The following is a 19,944-nucleotide window of genomic DNA, read 5'->3' on the forward strand; positions in this document are numbered from 1 at the left end:
CAAAAAATGGGAAAACCTCCCATGCTCATGGATCGGTAGAATCAATATAGTTAAAATGGCCATTTTGCCTAAAGTACTATACAGATTCAATGCAATACCCATCAAAATCCCAACTCAATTCTTCACAGAGTTAGAAAGAGCAATTATCAAATTCATCTGGAACAACAAAAAACCCAGGATAGCTAAAACTATTCTCAGCAACAAAAGAAAATCTGGGGGAATCAGTATCCCTGACCTCAAGCAATACTACAGAGCAATAGTGTTAAAAACTGCATGGTATTGGTACAGTGACAGGCAGGAGGATCAATGGAACAGGATTGAAGATCCAGAAATGAACCCACACACCTATGGCCACTTGATCCTCGACAAAGAGGCTGAAAACATCCAATGGAAAAAAGATAGCCTTTTCAACAAATGGTGCTGGTTCAACTGGAGGTCAGCATGCAGAAGAATGCGAATTGATCCATCCTTGTCTCCTTGTACTAAGCTCAAATCCAAATGGATCAAGGACCTCCACATAAAGCCAGACACTCTGAAGCTAATAGAAAAGAAACTGGGGAAGACCCTTGAGGACATCGGTACAGGGAGAAAGTTTCTGAACAGAACACCAATAGCGTATGCTCTAAGAGCAAGAATTGACAAATGGGACCTCATAAGGTTACAGAGTTTCTGTAAGGCAAAGGACACCATCAAGAGGACAGATCGGCAACCAACAAATTGGGAAAAGATCTTCACCAATCCTACATCAGATAGAGGGCTAATATCCAATATATATAAAGAACTCAAGAAGTTAGACTCCAGAAAACCGAACAACCCTATTAAAAAATGGGGTACAGAGTTAAACAAAGAATTCTCACCTGAAGAACTTCGGATGGCAGAGAAGCATCTTAAAAAATGCTCCACTTCATTAGTCATTAGGGAAATGCAAATCAAAACAACCCTAAGATTTCATCTTACACCAGTCAGAATGGCTAAGATTAAAAATTCAGGAGACAGCAGGTGTTGGAGAGGGTGCGGAGAAAGAGGAACACTCCTCCACTGCTGGTGGGGTTGCAAATTGGTACAACCACTCTGGAAATCAGTCTGGCGGTTCCTCCGAAAACTGGGCACCTCACTTCCAGAAGATCCTGCTATACCACTCCTGGGCATATACCCAGAGGATTCCCCACCATGTAATAAGGATACATGCTCTACTATGTTCATAGCAGCCCTATTTATAATTGCCAGATGCTGGAAAGAACCCAGGTATCCCTCAACAGAAGAGTGGATACAAAAAATGTGGTATATCTACACAATGGAGTACTATTCAGCCATTAGAAACAATGAATTCATGAAATTCTTAGGCAAATGGATGGAGCTAGAGAACATCATACTAAGTGAGGTAACCCAGACTCAAAAGGTGAATCATGGTATGCACTCACTAATAAGTGGTTATTAACCTAGAAAACTGGAATACCCAAAACATAATCCACACATCAAATGAGATACAAGAAGAAAGCAGGAGTGGTCCCTGGTTCTGGAAAGACTCAGTGAAACAGTATTTGGCAAAACCAGAACGGGGAACTGGGAAGGGGTGGGAGGGAGGACAGGGGAAGAGAAGGGGGCTTACGGGACTTTCGGGGAGTGGGGGGGGGCTAGAAAAGGGGAAATCATTTGAAATGTAAATAAATTATATCAAATAAAAAAAAAAATGGAATAAGTTATTCACTGCAAAGACACAGAAGTTACACAGAACTTCTGGATGTAAGTGGCAAAATTATTGAAGACAATCTATTTTATCATAGGTGGAATAATAATAATAGCTATGATCTTACACAAACTGTTCTCTTCTTTCATATAAGAGAGGAAGAATAAAAGCTTAGACCAAGTACAGTACAGTTGGGCCAACAAAATACCAAAGGCAGCCTTAATCATTTGAGTACTTTTTTTCCTTTCTGAAATTATGTACATGGAGACAACATTCACCCATCAATTTTTCTGATAACTGTGATGCCTGAGAAAATAATGTAGCAATTTAATTATAGGTTGAACAAGAATATTACCATATTCTTTTATATTGAAATGTCAAATTCCATACAAACTTAAAACAATGTATGTTTGTATCTATTTGTATGTGTTTTAACACAATATTATGACAAACACAAATAATTTAATGGTGGGATTTGTGCAACTTAAACAGCTTTGCCATTAACATATTGAAGATGATTAATATAGAATCCAAAGTCTGAAAGTTGATGTACTTTATGATATTTTGTTTTCTGTAAAGAATTAATTTTCCATTTTTCTTGTTTTCACTTTGAATACTTTATATGATTATTTTTGTTTGGAAATTCGTTACAAGTTCAGAGATTAAAATAGTCCTATGAATCTTACCCTGTGATTCTTCCCTCTGCCTCCCTGATTTTCTCTCTTTCAACTTCTCATCCTTATTTGTTATCTCATTCCCCTGAAGACACACAGAGAAAAACAGAAAAGCTTAATCAGTACATGTTCTAACATCTAGTGCCTATTTACTATTCAGATAATGTAAGATTGATCTAAGAAACAAACCTTTCCACTTAAGATAACAACCCCTAACCTTAAAAGTCTTGGACATATCAAGAATTCAAGACACATTCATAAATATAATAAAATAATATACAGCAAATCAATAGCCAACATCAAACTAAACTTAGAGAAACTTGAAGCAATCCCACTAAAATGAGGGACAAGACAAGGCTGCCCACTCTCCCTCTATCTATTCAATATACAACTTGAAGTTCTAGCCAGAGTAATTAGACAACAAAAGCAGGTCAAATGGAGAAAAATTGGAAAGGAGGAAGTCAAGATAACACTATTTGTAGATGATATGATACTATACATAAGTGACTCCAAAAATTCTACCAGAGAACTCCTACATCTGATATACAATTCAGCAAAGTGGCTGGATATAAAATTAACTCGAACAAATCAGTAGCCTTACTTGACTCAAAGAATAGATGGGCTGAGAAAGAAATTAGGGGAAATGACAACCTTCATAATAGTTATAAATAATATAAAATATCTTTCTGGGACTCTAACAAAGAAAGTTCTGTATGACAAGAACTTCAAGTCTCTGAAAACAGAAATCAAAGAAGACCTCAGAATATGGAAAGATTTCCCATGCTCAAGCACATGCAGGATTAACATTAGTAAAAATGTCCCTCTTACCAAAAGCAATCTAGAGATTCAATGTAATCACCATCACAATTCCAACACAATTCTTCACAGAGATAGAAAGAGCAATTCTCAAATATATATGGATTAACAAAAAACCTGGACAGTGAAATCCCTTTTCAGTAATAAAAGAACTCCAGGGGAATCACGATTCCTGACCTCACTCTGTACTACAGAGTAAGAGTAGTAAAAAGCGCATGGTATTTGAACAGAGACAGAAAGATAGATGAATGGAATAGAATTGAAGACCCAGAATTAAACTCAGACACATATGGTCACCTGACCTTTGACGAGGAAGCCAAAACTATCCAGTGATAAAAACAACAGCATTTTCAACAAATGGTGCTGGTTCAACTGGCAGTCAGCATGAAGAATTATGCAAATTGATACATTCTTATCTCCTTGTACAAAACTCAAGTCTAAGTGGATTAAGAACCTCCACTTAAAACCAGATACACTGAATCAAATAGCAAAGAAAGAAGAAAAGAGCCTCAAACGCATTGGCACAGGGGGAAATTTCCTGAACAGAACACCAATGGCTTGTGCTCTAAGATCAACAATTGACATATGGGACTTCATATAATTAAAAAGCTTCTATAAGGCAAAGGACAAAATGGCAACCCACACATTGGAAAAAGATCTTTACCAACCCTTTATCCCATGGAGGTCTGATATCCAAATTACACACACACACACACACACACACACACACACACACACACACCACCCAACCAACCAACAAACAAACAAACCAAGAAGATAGACTCCAGAGAACCAAATAACCCTATTTAAAAATGGGGTTCAGTGCTAAATAGAGAATTCTCAACTAAGGAAACTCGAAGGGCTAAGAAGCATCTAAAGAAATGTTTGATATCCTTAGTCATCAGGGAAATGCAATACAAAAGAACCCTGATATTCTACCTCACACCACTCAGAATGGCCAAGACAAAAAACTCAGGGGACAGCAAATGCTGGAGAGGATGTGGAGAAAGAGGAACACTCCTCCATTGTTGCTGGGATTGCAAGCTGGTACAACCACTCTGGAAATCAGCCTCACAGTTCCTCAGAAAATTGGACATAGTACTACCTGAGGACCCAGCTGTACCATTCCTGGATATATATCCAAAAGATACTTCAACATACAACAAGGACACATGCTCTACTATGTTTATAGCAGCCTTATTTATTATAGCCAGAAGTTGGAAATAACCCAAATGTCCTTAGAAGAATATATATAGAAAACCTAAATTTATACAGTTGAGTATTACTCAGCTACTAAAAAGCAATGACTTCATGAAATTCTTAGGCAAATGGATGGAACTAGAAAATATCATCCTAAGAGAGATAATTCAGTCACAAATGAACACATGCTATGCACTCACTGATAAGTGGATATTAGGAAAAAAGCTCACAATATAACTCACAAACCATATGATGCTTAAGAAGTAGGGAGAACAAAGTGTAGATACTTCAATCTTACATAGAAGGGGGAAAATAATCACTTAGTTGAGGGAGTGAGGGATCTGGGAGGAAGAGAGGAGGGTAACGGTCAAAAAGGGAGGGCAAGATCAGGTATTGGAAGTAACAGGAGAGAAGTACAGAAAGCCAGGAATTTGAATAGAAATATGTAACAGTGGAGGATGGGAACTAGGGAGTAGCCATTAGAAAGTCCCAGACCCCAGGTAAGTGAGTGCCTCCCAGGACCCAAGGGGTGGCTGACTTTAGCCAAAATACCCAACAAATGGGAAATACAACCTGTAAAGACCACCTGCAATAGCTAGGCACTATCTGTAGTTGAGGGATGGGGCCACCAACCTATCCCAAAATTTTTAACCCAGAATTGTTCCTATCCAAAGGAAAGACAGTGACATAAAAATGGAACAGAGAGTGAAGGAAGGGCCATCCAGAGACTGCCCCACCTAGGGATCCATACCATCTGCAGACTGTAAACCCTGACACTATGATGCAAAGAACTCACTGTTAGAAGCCTGGTATGGCAGTTCCCTGAAAGGTTCTACCAGCACCTGACCAATACAGATGTGGATGTACACAGCCAACCATCAGACTGAGCACAGGGACTCCAATGGGGGATATAAGGGAAAGACTAAAGGAGCTGAAGGGTATTGTAACACCATAGGAAGAAAAGTATCAATGAACCAGACCTCTTAGAACTCTCAGAGATTAAGTCACCAACCAAAGGGTACAAACGGAAGGAGCCATGGCTTCAGATACATATGTAGCAGAGGATGGTCTTATTTGGCATCAATGGGAGGGGAGGCACTTGATCCTGTGGAGCTTGATGTCCCATTGTAGGGGGATGCTAGAGCAATAAGGTCAGAGTGTATGAGTGGCTGGAGGAGCACCCTCATATAGGCAAAGGGGATGGGTTAGGGTAGGGTGGATTGGGGGGAGGGGTAAGGAATGGGGACTTTGTGGAAGGGAAACCCAGAAGGGGGATATAATTTGAAATGTAAATGAATAAAATGATTAATAAAAATGATACTTTCATTTCCTTTTATGAAACAATTGTTTTTTTTAAATAAATTGAGTCTTTTCTGGTGAATCTTGTGATTATTAATAATATAATTAGTTCCATTACATTTGTTTTTATTAGGAAGTACAATTGTAATTTAGCTGAGAGAGTCTTCCTTTTCTGGAGTTAATGAAGTCTGCCAAGAGGCACATTGCTACAGCAAAAAGCAATTAAGTAGAATGTAGCAGGTTGAAAGAAATTACTAGTGGGGACTCTAAAAGTGCATCTGCTTCTTAATGTTATAGTCATTAAAATGGGTTCTTCCTGCCACTATATTAGCACATGTCATTGTTTTCTCTCCTTCGCATTTTAATTTTATTTCCTAATGATAATCTGGAATACAATTCCCCATTACTAGCAAAAGCACATACATGTGTGTATGCATATATGTGTATATATACATATTTGCATATGTATATATGCATATAAATGTATATATGTACATGTATACATGTACATAAACATATGTATAACTGTAATGCATATATCTGCATGCATGTACGCATGCACTCATATATATGTTTATATGCATATATGTATATGTGTAATGTGCATATGCATATATGTATATTTGCATGTGTGTATTTATGTATATGCATAGTATATTCATATAACATATATGTGTATATATATATATATATATATATATGTTTTCAAATTATATGCCTTCTTTTTTTAATTTGTGTTAAGTTACTGTTTGTATTTACACTCCCAAAGTTGCCTCCCTTCCTGGTACACCCTCCCCAAGTTCTTTCCTTCCATATCCTTTCCCCCATTTGCCCTCCAGTGCCTACCTTACCTTCACCAGTATCTCTCTTCCCTGGGTCATCAAGTTTCCACAAGACTGAGTACATCCTTTCTTACTGAGGCCATACAAGGCACTTCTCTGCTACACGCGTCCAGGGTCATGAACCAGCCCAGTTATGCTTCTTGGATTTGGCTTAGTCTCTGGGAGCTCTGAGGGCTCCAGGTTAGTAGACACTTTAGTTCTTCCTATGGAATTACAGTCTCCTTCAGCTCCTTCAGTCCTTCCTTTAATTATTCCATGGGGGTTCCAACACCAATCCAATGGTTGGCTGTAAGCATCTGCATTTGTCTCAGTAAGTTGCTGGTAGAGCCTCTCTGAGGACAGCCATGCCAGGCTCCTGTCTACACACACAATATGGCCTCAGTATTAGTGTCAAGATTTGTTGTGCACACATGGGATGGATCTCTAATTGGGCTGGTCACTGGGTGGCCTTTCCTTAAGTCTCTGCTCTGTTATTGTCTCTGCATTTCCATCTATGTCCTGACCAAATAAACATTTTTACTTTAAAACCTTTATTTTTTGAAGCATTCAAACATATAGTTTCCTTTATTTGGACATTCGAATGGGAGACATAATAAAATTACATTGAAATTCTGATTTTTTGATTGACATGGAATTCAAATTAAGAAATGATAAAGAAATAAGTTATATACATGTTTTGGATTTGTTTTATGGGGTATTTTAAAGCAGGTATTAGTCTCTTACTGATACCAAAATCATCTTCCTATTAGTTTCTTTTTCCATCCAGAAATATTTTATTAGAAAATATTTGTCCTATACTATAAAATGTCAGTATTTCAAGGAGACTATTCTGTTTCAATTGTAAGGTGAACATCAATTTTATTATTCTCTGCATGGAACCCCTTTCTGTTTATAACCCTGAAGGTCAGAGGGGATTGTCTGTTCACTCTAATGCCAAATTCTATATGTTTGGTGTCCCCAGTTCATAAATCTTTTGATGCAGGGGAAGAGAATTCAGGGCCATAGGTGAATTAAAAAAAATCACTGTAGAGAATATTTGTGGGTAATTACTGGGGCTGACTCATTGACCTTGGCATTATTCTTTCCAGATCTCAGTCAGTAGTGGACCCTACAGTACTGAAACGCAAGGATAAAAGTGAAGAAGAAAACATGCAGCCTTTACTTTCTCTGGATTGAGAAGTTCTCCACTCCTACACCATGAATTAAAAATGGGAGGTCCTGGCATTCAGCAACAGTGACAGCACTGTGGGATTTACCGGATGGAAAAATCTTATTCATATTTATGTAGCATAATGTATAAGGCATCTGGCTTTCACATTTGCCTAAACCGTGGGTGCCCTGGGATAGATTTTAAAAAGTCAATAATTTATTCTGTAAGTGCCAAGTTCTTTGTAAATACAATATAGTCATCACATCTAGTTTGTAAATTTTGATAGTAATTTAATTTGGGAAAGACTGACTCACATGTTTGAACCAATGATATGGAGCATAAGGACACATTCTTATGAAGTCACATATCTGCTATCATAGTGATTGTTTCAATGTTTTTCTCCAAACACTGTCAATATCCAAATATGCTTTAGTCACAGCAAATCAATTATTTCCCAGAAATTGTTATGATTAATGCTTTCCTGTTTAGTGATTGTTGTTTCAGAGGAACTATTCTGGAAACATCACTGGCTGCATTCTGAAGAAAAAGAGTGACTGATGAGCTGGGACACTGAACCAAACTTGAGCTCTTCTCTGTTGTTTGGGAGTTTTTTTGTTTGTTTGTTTGTTTGTTTTTTAAGAAAATGTGTTTCCACATTTAAGATGAGGAATTCTGAAAAGGAATGGATTTGTTTGTTTGTTGTTGTTTTTTTGTCTAAACACCTGTCTTCACAATGTTCCTTTACTTAAGTTTCCATTGTAACCCCTGTCTGGTGTACTTTAGAATATATTTTCACCAAAATTCTTTGACAAAGTAAATGAGAATGAGTTCTTGAATCATTTTGACAGACAATTTTGAACATAAATTTTATCACTTACAAATGGGGGCTAATATCAGATCATTGTGCAGGTGTTACGAATATAAATATTTACATACAACATATATAGTGTTGTTGAGTTCTAATAAATTCTTGATATGACAGGCTTTGAGATATGGAAAATAACTGATGTTGAAGTAAATAGAAATGAAACCATTTGACAGACATCAGGGATTTTAGTACATCATACAATGAAATCTTGACTATATATCATCTTAATAAATATGGTTTTACTTTCCTTTTAAGAATCAACAAATTTCAATGAGGAGTAAAAGAGTTTTTCATGAGTTAAAACTAATTATCCTGTTGTTCTTTCATGCTCATGTTTTATTTTGAGAAAAGGCAAAAAGAGTAGATGACATCTGGCAGATATAATGTAAGTGATGGAGAACAATGAAGACAACACATAACAGTTTAAGTCTAGACTCATATTTGTATGTAATATAAAGTCTTATTTTATAAGTTGTATAATTATACTCAATGCTAAACATCTTAATTTAAATGTCTAATTCCTCTGTAGAAAGGCAACAGAATTATCATGCTCTTGGCATGATGAATTTTGAGATTGAGAATCTATCACTCTTTGTTCAAAAAAAAATCTCCAAGAACTTTTGGAATCCAGTATCTGTAAAGGCATTTCACAGTCATGACATAGACAGTAACCAAAAACTTCAAAAAAATCCAATTATAATTATGCAGCCCCAAATCTCAAAGTTGAATCAACAAATCAATCCACAGCAACATAGGTTACTTAATGCTTATAAAATTACAAGGATAACGAGTTTTTAAAAACTTCCTTATTCTTAAAGTAAGGATGGCAACCTTTAGTTGTGTGCAGAATAATAGTGATTGATGGTCTGGGTAGTCTGTCCAATCTCCTGTCAGAGATTAGAATGAAATGGTGATTAAAAGCCGAGGCAATTCTATTTGAGAAGAACTGATGCACCACTTATTGATGTATAAGTTGTCTACCTGACATCGATTCTGTTATAAACATACATCTGGCACTAGGAGTCATTGGAATAAAGCAAGAATAATGTAAGCACACACAGACAGTCTCATACTCTTGACACACATCAGTTGTTGAAAGCTTTCAGAATTCCACCAGCTTCAGAAGTCACCCAGAATGGCCAGCGTCCTTCTACTGTAAAGTTAGTGTCACATATAAAAATAACTAGTATTATCTATACTTTCTCCTAATCCCACATTTGGCATTGCGAGGTATCTGCTCCTCTTCACATGAGCAAGTGAAAGTTGGCTAGATGGTATAGAATGCTTTTTTATATGAATGAACAAATTAAAACGATGATGACTTCTAATTTTATAGCCATAGGTTGAAAGCTTTTTAGTCAAGGGATTTTTATTCAAATTTATAAAATTTGTCGAGGCAAACTTTCCCCCTTGTAATGTTTTACATCATGTAGCAGTGCTTATGGTACATGATCTAGTGAATAAGCATTCCAGTATTCTTTCACAATAGATGGTCTTGATGGATTCTACTCTTTTCTTTGAATCCTATAGTTTGCTTTTTAAATTAATTACTTGACATTTGTGAACTTCAAAGAGATACCACTTCAATTTGAAATAGTCCAGTAGAAAACTGTTCTGTACATTTTGAAACTCGTGATGAGCATTGACCCCATTTCTGAGTGTTCTACCCTTGAGCCTATGCCAAATCCTAATTTACTTTTACACTTTGTTCCATCATTTATATCTTTCAGTTGTTTCAAAAACAGCTTCTTCCAAAACTGGCTAAGAAACAAAGAATACTTCTTACCATGCTCTTGACAACACAATTTGTTGAATACTACATAAGGTAATATCACAACATATACTCTAAGGAATATGAAGAAGTGCCTCTTTAAATAGACTAAAGCATCAGTAATGATATACTCAATCTTTTTGAACTCTCAAAAAGAAAGCAACATATGTTTTTCAGTATTGTAAAGGTAATATGTAGATATTGCTTGAAGAAGGATATCCAAGAATGTGGTTTAATGATTTTCATACAGTATTGTCTGTTGTGTAAGATTAAAGCAGTAACTTCAACTCATGCTACTTAAAACAGAGCATGTTAAAATATTATAAAGGTATTAAATAAATTTTTTTCAAGCAAGTAGTTGAAATGGGAAAATAGTTTGCATTTGTGTGGGCAGAAGCATTCCAAAAGCCACATCATAGAAAATGCTCATTTCACATATTAAATTTTCATATCACTAAAGAGAAAAACCATATAAAATATTCTCTTTAATGTGAATATTCAAGTCACATGGTTCAATGAAGCATTTAAGGTTTCTGTAACATTCTCAAGGAAACAGAATATATAGTAGAGACTATGAAAGAGGAATCATTTAGGAAACCTTTAGAACCATAGTAGTTTGTTTCTATTTCCACACACAACTTTAGTTTATTATCCTTACCTATGGTCCTTTAAGGATGTTTTATTAAGAAAGTCTGCTGAAACACTGTGTATCTGCTGCTTTATCAAAATCTTCCTGGTGGGGTTGGTTTATATTATCCTTTTGCTTCTTTCATTGAGTATATATCTATTATATATATGATTCCTTGAAAAGTTGCCATGAGCCATCAATACACAGAATAAAATGGCCAAACACAAGTGTTAGTATGTACTAATTCAACTTTTAGTGCATAGGGTACTGATACTTGACATCAGTATGCCATAGGAACTCCAGTTTAGACCTGCTATGTGCACAGGGAGCCTGAAATAGCAGTGCTCTTTGAATTTGTGAGGCTGCTACAAGTAAAGGAACACATGGAACAAATGGACTTTTCTTGTTTTTAGCTGAGGAAAACAGCTTCCAGTGTACTACTATAATGACTGGTCATTGCTCAGCACTTCATATTGGGTGGATATATAGAAATACAAGCAGGCCTTGCCTTTGCAGCATTATTAGCTCACTGAATGACTTCATGGTCTGGAGAACAGTTTTGATGCAACCAAGATTTTAAGTTCATAAAATCCAGAGGTTACTTAGTCCTATACATACTGTTATGAAACTTGTTGTTTAAAAAATATGGCAATGAATCCACTTAGACTATAGATAAAAACAAACTAATTTATGAGTAGTGAAATGCTCAAATTGGACCTATTGTTCAAAGGGATACAGATGTTACTATAGAAATGAAAATCATTTAGACACCAAATTGTTATAATAGCTGCATTTTAGAGCAAGGCTTGGCAAGTGTTGACAATGTAGAAGGTATTTGTCATTATTTGATTTAGTTTCAGATCTCCATGCAAATTTTTTTGTTTTCAGAATTGTTGATTATGACATTATTATTTTTGTGAATAAAATAGACCTGGATAAAACCTAACTAAAGTTAAACAATATCTTTAGCATGACCCAGACCTCCACTATTTTGAAGAATTGCAATGATATCTATATAACTGATATCATCACAGGTTCAAGCTATTGTCTTATTTCTGATCTAGTTTTGTTTTAGACTTTGTGTCATAGCATGATGACACAAGTTTTTATAAGAAACAAAATACATTTAAAAATATAGCTAAAAATACACATTCTTTGTTCTTAAGGTTCAAATAATATCTACAACAAAATTATACAAGTGTTGCAAAAGTACCAAACACTTTATTATTTGGCTTAAATTTATTAACTAATATATTGTTTGTATTCCATTATTCTTTATTTACTATTTGATCTCTTGAGGGAGTTCTTTGTGGCAAAGCATTATGATAAAACATAATTTCTTACGTTCTTACATTCTGCATAGAGTTTTGCAGGACTTCACATAATTAATAATCACCCTGAGTTTACTGAAGATTTAAGAATGCTATCCTACTGTGTGCTCAGTCTGTTTGTTCAATTGTCTCTGAACTATGTAACAACCAACTTCAATTGCCTTGAATTTCCCATGTAATCAACTTTTTAAATCTATGATAATGCATAGTTGTAATCTTATGTACTACTCCATGCCCTGACATAGAACAATGCATTTGTATCATTTGCTGAAAGAAACAAATACAGTTGTTGTAAAGTATCCTAAAATGACTATCCAACATAAATTTTGAGCATAAATTTGGACATTGATTAAGAAACAATGATGTTCTTAGTACTGCTTGCTCTCTGGTAAGTCAGGGTAGGTTGAAGCCAGTGCCCTGTTCTCTTGTAATACCCTGATAATGTTTTCTGTAAAAAATTTCTCATTCTTTCTCCATTAGATATTTTCTATGTTGTCCAGTAAAGCAAACCAAAGCCCTATGGTAGACACAGAGACAGTCACACAAACATAGAAACACACTGGAAAGAATCATAAGACAGTCTTCAATCAGGGACAAATTAAGACTCACATAATAGAGAGACAGAAGCCAGAAGATACTGGGAGAATAGAGAATTCAAATATGGACTCTCTCTTGGTTAAATGACTCCAAAAGGAAATGCTTTTATTTCTCTTCTCTGTTTAGGAACTTTCCCCCTGTACCGATGTCCTCAAGGGTCTTCTCAAGTTTCTTTTTTATTAGCTTCGGAGTGTCTGGCTTTATGTGGAGGTCCTTGATCCATTTGGAGTTGAGCTTAGTACAAGGAGACAAGGATGGATCAATTCGCATTCTTCTGCATGCTGACCTCCAGTTGAACCAGCACCATTTGTTGAAAAGGATATCTTTTTTCCATTGGATGTTTTCAGCCCCTTTGTCGAGGATCAAGTGGCCATAGGTGTGTGGGTTCATTTCTGGATCTTCAGTCCTTTTCCATTGATCTGCCTGCCTGTCACTGTACCAATACCATGCAGTTTTTAACACTATTGCTTGGTAATATTGCTTGAGGTCAGGGATACTGATTACCCCAGAATTTCTTTTGTTGTTGAGAATAGTTTTAGCTATCCTGGGTTTTTTGTTATTCCAGATGAATTTGAGAATTGCTCTTTCTAGCTCTATGAAGAATTGAGTTGGAATTTTGATGGGTATTGCGTTGAATCTGTATATTGCTTTTGGCAAAATGGCCATTTTAACTATATTAATCCTGCTAATCCATGAGCATGGGAGATTTTTCCATTTTTTGAGGTCTTCCTCTATTTTCTTCTTCTGAGTCTTGAAGTTCCTGTCATACAGATCTTTCACATGTTTGGTAAGATTATATTAGTAATCTCAAGTAAACTTTTGATAAATATAATCTATTCAGTAATTTATTCTAACAGAGAATTACAAATTGAAAAACAATTATTTTTGGAAAGAATACAGTTCTGTCGACTGTTTCGTATAGGGAATCTATTGAGTTCATAGGTGTTGGATGGACTCCATCTGAAAAAAAAAAAGTGACGGTTTCTAGTGAAACATTAAAAGCACATAAGAACTTTATTTAAAGAGATTATTCTTTCCACCCTGTGCAGGAATGTTTCATTTTTTCTAATATTTGTATGTTTGAAACAAAGGGAAATATAATTGCATAATTTGCTTCACTAAGATACTGCTTAGCATCTGATCACTTTACAATCTTTCAACAGTGTGTGAAGAAGTAAAACAGTGTGTACTGAGGAAAATAGCCTTATTATACATGCCATAACTTTCACTTCTTCATAGAAAACAATTGGATTAAGCAAGAGTTCAAATTCAGAAATTAGGATTATAAGAACCATCTATATTTATTTAAGTAAATATCATTGAAAATAATTTTAGGAGGAAACATTAAGTAAAATAAAAAATATTCAGCCTGTCTGAAGAGTTAGTATTTTCCCAAACTTCCAATTTTCTATTGTATGACTGTGCTTGAGTATGTGTGTACTTATATGTTCAATCATTACCTTATTGTTTCAGTTTCTTTCCTTATACAGCCTATTAAATCAGTGAAACATTTCTCATTTAGTGGATAGGTTCTTCAAAATAAAAACTACATTAAAATAAGATGAGGCCATCAAATATTAAGCTGGTGGTAAAATATTGGTTCAGAGAGAATTAACTCTGAACACTGGCACACGTATGTGTATTTTTTACTTTTATTTTTCTTTTATTGAAACATTTTTGTGCAATATATTCTGAATATAATTCCTCTCTCTTAATTCCGCTAAGATCCTCCTACCTCTCTTCCCATCCGAATCCTTTCTGTCTCTAGATAGAAAATAAGCAGGTATCTAATACATAATAATAAAATAAGATAAAATATTCAAAAAACCAAACAAGCTGGAATTAGACGAAACATCCAAACCACAGAAGAAAAAACAACAAAGAATAGCACAAGAAACATATGTAGATGTAGAGACACATGACTGTACATATAGGAAGCTTCATTTAGGGATGAGAGGTATTGGAGCAACATCATTTCAATTACCTTCATACATGTACATAGTTTTTTGAATTTTTATTGGCTATTTTATTTACTTACATTTCAAATGTTATCACCTTTCCTGGTTTACCCTCTGAAAATCCCCTATGTCATCCCCCTCACCCTGTTTCTATGAGGACGCTCCTTCACCCACCTACCTACTTCCAACTCATCGCCCTGGCATTCCCCTACAGTGAGGCATCAAGCCTTCACAGGACAAAGACCTTTCCTTCAATAGATGCCCAACAAGGTCATCCTCTGCTACATATGCAGTTGGAGCCATGGATCTCTCCATGTGTACTCTATGTATATATTTTAAGAAGCATGTACTGTATTAGGTTTCATTTGTCCTTCAAATGACCTCTAATTTAAGTTGTCACTCCCCAAATCTCTTCCACTGCCCTCTATTTTCTCCCTCTTCCTAATTAGTCCTCCCAATCTATTCTATTTCTCCTTCCCACATGTCCCTCCCATTCCTGCATTATATGCCTAACTTCTGTGGTTATACAAATTATAGTTTGCTTATTGAAGAGTTAGTTTAATTTGCTCATTAATTCTTTGTATTGTCATTGTGTTTCTATTTTATTTATTTCAGTCCAGAGTTTGATGTTTTCCTTACTAACCACTCCTATTGGATTTCATTTTTTCCCTTTTGTTCTAGAACTTTTATATTTGACATTAAGTTACTAATATGAGATCAATCTAATTTGTATGTAGCCACTTAATACTGTAACTTTGTCTTTTAGAACCTTCATTGAGTCCCATAAGTTTGAGTATGATGTGTATTCATTTTCTTTGAATTCTAAAATCATCTTATTTTCTTTCCTAATTTCTGCCCTGCCACATTTTTCATGTTAGTGTGTTATTCATTTTCCACGAGTTTGTATGATTTCTGTTGTTTCTTTTGTGACTGATAGCTTTAATCCAAGGTGATCAGATAGAATCCAGAGAGTTATTTCAATTTTCTTGTGTCTGTTGAGTCTTACTTTGTGTCAAGTTTGGAGGAATCTCCATGAGCTTCTGAGAAGAAGGAATTTTGTGTGTGTGTTTGGTTAAAATCCTCTGTAAATACCTGCTATGTTCACTTGATTTATGACATCATTTAGCTCCAGAATTTTTCTATTAAGTTTTTGTCTGGATGACCTGTCTATTGGCAATAATGGGGTATTGAAATCACCCACTATTATTGTGTGAGGCACAAAATGGGCTTTTTTTCTTTCTCCATTAATTATTTATTTGACATCCCCATCACAGCACTCTCCTCCAAGTTCTTCACAGAGTCCTTACCTCCATCCCCACTCCTTTTCTTCTCTGAGAGGGTGGAGTCCTCTGGGTATTTGTCCACCATGGGGCATCAAGTCTATTCAGGGTTAGACACATCCCCTTCCACTGAGGCCAGACTAGGTAGGTCAGTTGGGAAATGGATTATAAAGATAGGAAATCGATGTAGGAATAGCCCCCATTCTAGTAATTATGGGACCCACATGAAGACTCAGCTCATGTTCTGATACTTATGTGCTGGGTAGAGGCACTGACTTTGATCCAGCACATGAATGTTCTTTGCTTGGTGGCTCACTTTTTGAGAACCCACAAGGGTCAAGGTTAGTTTACTCTGTTGTTTTTCCTGTGGATTTCCCATCCCCTTCAGTGTCACACTGTAGGGGCTTTCCCTCCCAACTCTTCCATAAGAATTACTAAGCTTCGTTCAATGTTGGGCTGTTGATCTCTATATCTGTTTCAGTTAGCTACTGGGTGAAAACTTTCAGATGACAGTTATGTTAGACTTCTGTCTTCAAGCATATCAGAGTATCACAGATAGTGTTAGGGATTGGTGCTTGCCCATTGGATGGCTTTCAAAGTTGGGCTAGTTATTGGTTAACCATTCCTGTAGTCTCTGCTCCATATTTGTCCCTCCATGTCTTGTAAACAGGACAAATATTTGGTCAAAGGTTCTAACAGTATGTTGGTGTCATCCATATGCTATAGACCCTGCCTGGCTACAGGGTGCCTCCCGTTTCTTTAATAAACTTAGGTGACCTTGTGTTTGTTTCATAAATATTTAGAATTACAATATTCTTTTGATGGATTCTTCTTTTGTTTAGAGTCCTTCCCTATCTCTTCTACTTAGTTTTTGTTTCAGTCTATTTTGGGAGACATGAAAATATCTACACCAGTTTACTTCTTGGGTCAACTTTCTTAAAATATTTTTTAATCATTTTACCCATAGATGACGTCTATCTTTGATATTAAGGTCTCTTTCTTGGGTGCAATAAAAGGATGAATTGTGTTTTCAGATTTGATCTGTTAATCTATATGTTTTTGTTGATGGATTGAGACCAATGATGAGTATTATCAGTGAGCAGTGTTTTTTGATTATATTATTTTGTTGTGGTGGTGTGGGTTTTCCCCATCATTTGATTTACTGGTCTGATTATTTATTATGCTAATTTCTTGGATGTGGCTTTTCTTTCAGATTAAAGTTTTCCTTCTAGCACCTTTTGTAGAGCTGGATTTACAGATAAATACTTCTTGATTTTTTTTGTGTGTGTGAAATACCTTTCTTTCTCCATCAACCAACCAGACATCCCAGAGCTCCCAGGGACTAAACCACCAACCAAAGAGTGCACATGGAGGGACCCATGGCTCCATCTGCATATGTAGCAGAGAATGGCCTTATCTGGCATCAATAGGAGACATGGCCCTTGGTCCTCTGGAGGCTCAATGCCAAATGGAGGGAAATGCAAGTGCAGTGAGGCAGGAGTGAATGGGTGGGTGGGAGAGCTCTGACTTAGAAGCAGGAGGAAGGGGATAGAATAGTGCATTTGCAGAGGGGAAACTGGGAAAGTAGAGAGCATCTGGAATGTAAATAAATAAAATATCCAATAGAAAAGTTATTTGATCTTTTCCCCTTATAACATTTAACACTCTTTTTGTCCTGTATGTTTCTTATTTTGATTATTATTAGTTATGGGGAATTTCTTTTCTGGTCCAGCCTATTTGGTATTCTGTATGTTTCTGTTGCCATGATAGGCATTTTCTCTTTTAAGTTGATTTTGTTTTGTGATTTTGTTGAAAATATTTTCTGTACCTTTGACCCGGATTTTGTGTCCTATTTGTATTCCTATTATTTATAGATTGGTCTTTTCATAGTGTCTTACATTTCCTGAATGTTTTGTACCTGGAATTTTTTGGATTTAGGATTTTCTTTAAGTGAGTTATACATTTCTCCTGTCTTGCCTATAGTGGGGATTTGTATTACTTTGGTTGGCTTGCCTCTGAGTATTCTTCTTGAGTTCCTAAATTTTTCCTTTCTAGCTTTCCCTATGATTGGGTTTCCTTTAGTGTTTCCATTTCAACTTTTATATCTTGAACAGCTTTCTTCATTTCATTCTACCCTTCGCATATTTATATTTTATTATCAGATTTTTTTATAACCTTTTAAAAGTCCATGAGCATATTCATAATAGCTTTCTTTCAGTCTTTTTTATGCTTCAGTTATTTTCCATTTCTTTAGGCCTACTGCATTAGAGTTTCTAGGAACTAGTGGAGGTATATTATTGTGTTTTTATACTGGCACCTAAGCATCTAGGTTCTGGATGATCATAATTCCCAGTGCTGATATCTAGTCTTATGTGGGTTGGTTTGCTTGATTGGTTGTGTGTGTGTGTGTGTGTGTGTGTGTGTGTGTGTGCTGAGTTTCTTGGTTTCTGGTACCCTTTCTGTTTCTTAGGATATGTGGTAGCTATAGGTTGCCTGGTAGAGTGTTTCTGATATTCTACTGTGGGTTAAAATGGTAGCCTGTGTCCAGCCAGGGCTCAAGCTGCTGGATGAAGAGGATGAGGGAAGTTTATTGTGCACACCCTTGCCACTGCTAGGTGTGTATTGGGCTGTGGGAAGCTGCAGGACCCAGTTCTGGTGGTGGGGAAGCACAGTCTGAAGTCCCTAGGGAACCTGTAGAAGCTGACTCGTGGGTCCCCAGGTCTCATAGAGGCCAAAGACAGCAGTTTCTAGCTCTTGACACCACAGACGCCACTGGATGTTGGAATCTAGAATGGAGTGGGGACCCCGTGGGCCAGCTCTAGCCAGGACTGAAGGCAAAAGGGCATTGAGGAGAGCTTCAGCTTGTTCCCATGAGGAGGAGAGAACTTGGCTTGCTTGGGTGGCTGCTTGGCTCATAAGAGACATGGCTGGGAGCACAGGGAGGCCTTCCGTGTGAGACTAGACATGGCTCTTTAGAGGAAGACCTGCTCCATTGCTCCAGGACTGTGGGTCCAGATGAAAAGAGGCAGTCCATGGTTTTAAAGCATTTGTTGTTGGCAGAGAGTTGTAATGAGTGAAAAGTAGAGGCTGGCCATGGCCACATGGAGTGAGGGGGAAGGGAATGGAGAGAGGGGGGAGGGAGCAAGAGGGCAAGAGAGAGAGGCAAGAGTAAAAGTGTAAGAGAATAAGAGAATAAGAGAGTATGAGAGTAAGAGAGAAAAGAGGGCCAAAGCATCCCCTTTTATAGTGGGCCAGGCCTACCTGGCTGTTGTCAAGTAATTGTGTACGTGGAGTCCAGACAGAACACCAGGGCCTTGGGTCATTGCCCTATGTGACTGATGGCCACAGAATTATGGAGAGCTGAGGCCTAGTATCAGGAGCCTAGTGTCTGGGAGTGTGGCAAATGGCCTTCTGTTCCTTGTATCTGCTCTATCTCTGGGGGACTGAGATGCTTAAACCTAGCCCAGTCAGATCACAGGCTGCCCTTCATGGTCTCACATTCTACCAGATTTGACCACTAAGGGTCACATGTAGAATGTGTCTCTATGCATTAGGAACTGACACTAAGGTATGGGGATAGGCTACAAGTGAGGAGACTGAGGTGGTCTTTAGGAGGGAGAAATACTTGAGGTGCAATCAGGACCTAGATTGACTTCTTGGAATGGGGAGAGTGAAGTAGGAGAGGCCACAGTCAGTGGCTGGAAGTCAGTTTGTTAGACTATAATTGGAGAAGAGAAGGGAAAGGGAAGATCACCTACCTCACTCATTCCTTGGCTAGGCTGACTGACAGGTTTCTAAGGTGAGACTGTTGGAGTTGATGGCAAGAGGTAAATGGAAAAGGTG

General features: G+C 36.8%; 1 protein-coding gene across 1 annotated transcript in view; it reads left to right on the forward strand.

The window, feature by feature from the left end:
• Clvs2 (clavesin 2) overlaps positions 1–7,694 on the forward strand; it is a 137,377-nt gene extending 129,683 nt beyond the window's left edge. Inside the window, exon 5 of the mRNA XM_052169641.1 lies at positions 7,607–7,694. Coding sequence (XP_052025601.1) covers positions 7,607–7,694 — 88 coding nt within the window. The remainder of the gene's footprint in view (positions 1–7,606) is intronic.
• Positions 7,695–19,944: the final 12,250 nt, after the last annotated feature.

The sequence above is a fragment of the Apodemus sylvaticus genome, chromosome 23 (genome assembly GCF_947179515.1).
Source record: "Apodemus sylvaticus chromosome 23, mApoSyl1.1, whole genome shotgun sequence".
NCBI classification, from domain to species: domain Eukaryota; kingdom Metazoa; phylum Chordata; class Mammalia; order Rodentia; family Muridae; genus Apodemus; species Apodemus sylvaticus.